The sequence below is a fragment of the Buceros rhinoceros genome, unplaced genomic scaffold (assembly GCF_000710305.1).
Source record: "Buceros rhinoceros silvestris isolate BGI_N320 unplaced genomic scaffold, ASM71030v1 scaffold21465, whole genome shotgun sequence".
Lineage (NCBI taxonomy): Eukaryota > Metazoa > Chordata > Aves > Bucerotiformes > Bucerotidae > Buceros > Buceros rhinoceros.
Window position 1 is genome coordinate 2,162 of NW_010414841.1, and position 3,424 is coordinate 5,585.

Here is a 3,424-nt window from a genome sequence, read left to right on the forward strand (position 1 = left end):
CTGCACTTTAATCTATATGTGAACTTCTATAACACACACACACATAAGAACAAAAATGGTTTATTAAAATAGTTGAAGTCATAGCTCCCTCTTCACTATAAATATTAATTATCTTACACATAAAATATCAACTCTGTTTTTATCAGGGTGGGGTTTTTTTTCCTAACACAAGGTATTTTCCTCCTGTTTTTGAAATCTGTTTTTTACTCATTCACATGATCCTGGAAATATTCATCCACAAGTGCAGATTTATCTTCTTCACATTCCTGCCAAAAAGAAAACAAAAAAGGTAAAACCTGACGGTTCCCTGGAGGCTGTTGTACATCGTCTGTTCTGCCACAATTTATTTTAACCACAAGAACAATCTCTAATGTGGTTCCATAAAACACGCAGCAAAACTTTTTGAAATGCAGTTTTTCTCTAGAGCTACCAAAATCTCGATCCAGGAACGATCTGGGGAGTTTGAACAGTCACGCAGGATTACATCTTAGTGCTCTTAATGGTCCTTTCTGACCTCTGAAGTTTAAAGTTCCCTTATTTTTGAAAGCTGAAGCATTATTTTTAAACAAACACAACCATTTCATCACCTCTTATGCAAGATTATATCAGAGAATTTCACTTTTGTAACTGTAAATGAAGATATCAGCATTGTCACCGAAAGACCTAAATATGGCTTATTTTGAACCACACCAAGACAGCAATTTCTTAGCAAGGCAAAGAGCATATTTATATTACACCTTATAGTAGGGATCCTTCTTAATTTTTCCCCTTATCACCAGGAGGATCTTACCTTTGGCTCTTTAAATTCCAGATCTTCTCCATACTGAATGGTAAAGTCTATGTGCTGCAGGACTATGTTTATACTCTCCTCATCAGAGCGATCAAAAGGCAGGAATCGAACCATTCCATAGTCATCAATCTAGAAGAAGGTTCAGAGGACGTTAGGAGGAAAATGCAGGAAGTTACCCCTCAGCCACAGCCCTCTCAGCCCCTCACTTCCAAACCAGAATTGCTCATAGAGGAGAGCTCACAGGAAACGGGCTGGCTACAATGGAAACGTGAGGATCGGACCTTACACTGATTGAAAAAATGAAAAGCTGAGTTAAAATAGGTAAAAAGTAGAACGCTCAACTGCCCGAGAACCTTTTCAACCCCGTCTTTGTTAATAAGTCTGGTAGATAAATACATAGTTTGAGGGTGAGGCAGGGAGAATCATTATAGTACGTACAATATCTGCAACAGCGATGAAGTCAGCAACCCTACGGTATGGTTTCTCAACAGACTGAATTTACCTACCAGTCCACAGATCGATTTGGTCAGTTTTTTAAACATTTTGCTTTTCAGTATATTTGTGGAATCTTCGATCATAGAATACATATCCGGGTCTAAGTACCTGGTATGGAGAAACAAAGGCACCGTTAACATCGAAAGAATCCTTGGCCGCAGAGCAAATGAGTCGTCATGCTTTTATACAGCTACCAAACCCTCCACCACTGTGATCTGAACGAACGAGCTTCATATCAGGTGAGCTTAAAAAGTTTAAAAATAGTTTTAGTAAGATTTAAATATCTCAGATTCCAATCGCTAGTAGAAATAACTGAAGTGGTTTTGCTATTATACTCGTATATTCCAGAAGCTTTGAGGAAGACCAGAGGGAAAAACTTGAGTTTTGTAATTTTAGCAGAAATTTAAAAGTAACACTTAAGTAATTCGGTAAGTTCAGTATCAAAAATCCAGAAGGATCACCTCCGGAGTAGGTTTTGAAGTACAGTACCCTGGAACATCATCCAGAATGACTTAAGTTATTCAAGATAATTATTTACAGAAAAATCCAGAGATAAGTACAAGTACTTTTGACTCGACTAAACGGCAAGCGTCCTGCCCAGACATTTAAACACTACGCCCGATATGAACCAAACGCATCCTCTCCCATTCCAAAAGAGGGTGTTTTAATCGTGGGAAACATTACACTGAATTTCGAGTGAATTTTGCCTCAATATATATTTCACTACAGAGTAAATAATTTTTTGGAACTTACTTTTCTATTTCCTTCTTGGCTTTCTTGCTCAGCAAATCCATTTTGGTCATAATGTTAATCTGCGGAATCTCTAAAGATATCATTGCGCTGAGTGCTGCCAGAATTCCAGAGATAAACTTCAGGAACACGAAAAATGGTGTGGTCAGGTATAGAAAAACTTCTATATGATAAAACTTCTCTGATACAGACATGCAGGACACTCCAGCACAGACCAAACCTAGCAAATACACGAAATACGGACACGAGGCCAACTGGGGAGCCGTCATCTCTGCTGCAAAAGGGAGATGGGGAGCTTCCCGTCTGCCACCTTACTCCCGGAACCTCAAATCTGGACCTGCCAAAGGGCACTATGGAACTCAGCCTGTTCGGCATTCTTAGCGCTCGATGGGAAGTGCCCGGCCCGCTCTCCAGCTGTGGAGTCACAGGAGTTCAGCTGGAAGGGACTCTTAGAGGTTCTCTGGTTTGTACCACAGCTCAATGTCAGATCAGGCTGCTCTGGATTTTTGCCCAGTGAAGTTTTGAGTAACTCCATGAACACACGCTACACGATCCCTCTTTCCAGTCTGACCACTCTCACAGCGCGGGATTTTTTCTCTTTACGTACAACCGGAATTTTCTTTGCTGCAGCCTGTGTCTGAGGTAGCGGAAAGCAGCAATCGGGTCTCCCCCAGCTCAGCACGCTGGGCTGAACAAACCCAGCTCAGGCTTCTTGCTCTTTACCAGTATGAACTTGTACGACAGATTGCAAGTGCATACCTTAAAGGACTCCACCATGAACTGAGAATCCACCAGGAACACGCCACAGACACGGAACTCCCACTGCTGCAGCTGCTCCACCAGCTGTTTCATCACTGGCAGATGGGTGTAGAGTTCGATCTGACCTAGGGCACACTTGGGACGTCAGCACGCAGAGATGCGGAGCTCGGTTACGTAAATACGGGTATTGTGCTTAGGATGAATACAAGCTGATAAAGAAAGCATCTGTCTTTTCAGAGAGCTCTGCCTGCATTTGCATTAACTCACACCAGAGAAGCGGGAAGGAGGTGGAAGGGTTTTCCCTCCTTTAGCCTCCCGTTAGCGTTAGTTGGCAGTTGCCATAGTGTTCCCACACCATATGATGCTATCGGTCACCCAAACCACACTGGCATCAAGTTCACTTCCTAAACGTTTCAAAGTGACTCTGACAACCGTTAGTAATGAAAAAAAAAGTGTGAACGATTACAACCAGCAAAATAAGTACCACGAATTGTACGCTGCTTATGCAGAGGGACAGCACAGCCCTGACGCCTCTTTACCTGGGCAGTCGAACAGCACGTAGTCGTCCTCCACATGCCCGAGGCTCTCCTCCAGCCAGTGGAAGTTGCTGGCGAAGTACTCCATGCAGAA

At 42.5% G+C, this 3,424-nt stretch overlaps 1 protein-coding gene across 1 annotated transcript; it reads right to left on the reverse strand.

Annotated features, from left to right (window-relative positions):
• Positions 1-169: 169 nt before the first annotated feature.
• GPN3 (GPN-loop GTPase 3) lies at positions 170-3,421 on the reverse strand (the record flags this gene model as incomplete). The annotated part of the gene is made up of 6 exons (XM_010137235.1): positions 170-266; positions 791-919; positions 1,297-1,393; positions 2,039-2,154; positions 2,795-2,919; positions 3,334-3,421. Coding segments are annotated over 6 exons (618 nt in total), but the record flags the coding sequence as incomplete, so codon positions are not given.
• Between the last annotated feature and the right edge of the window lie 3 nt (positions 3,422-3,424).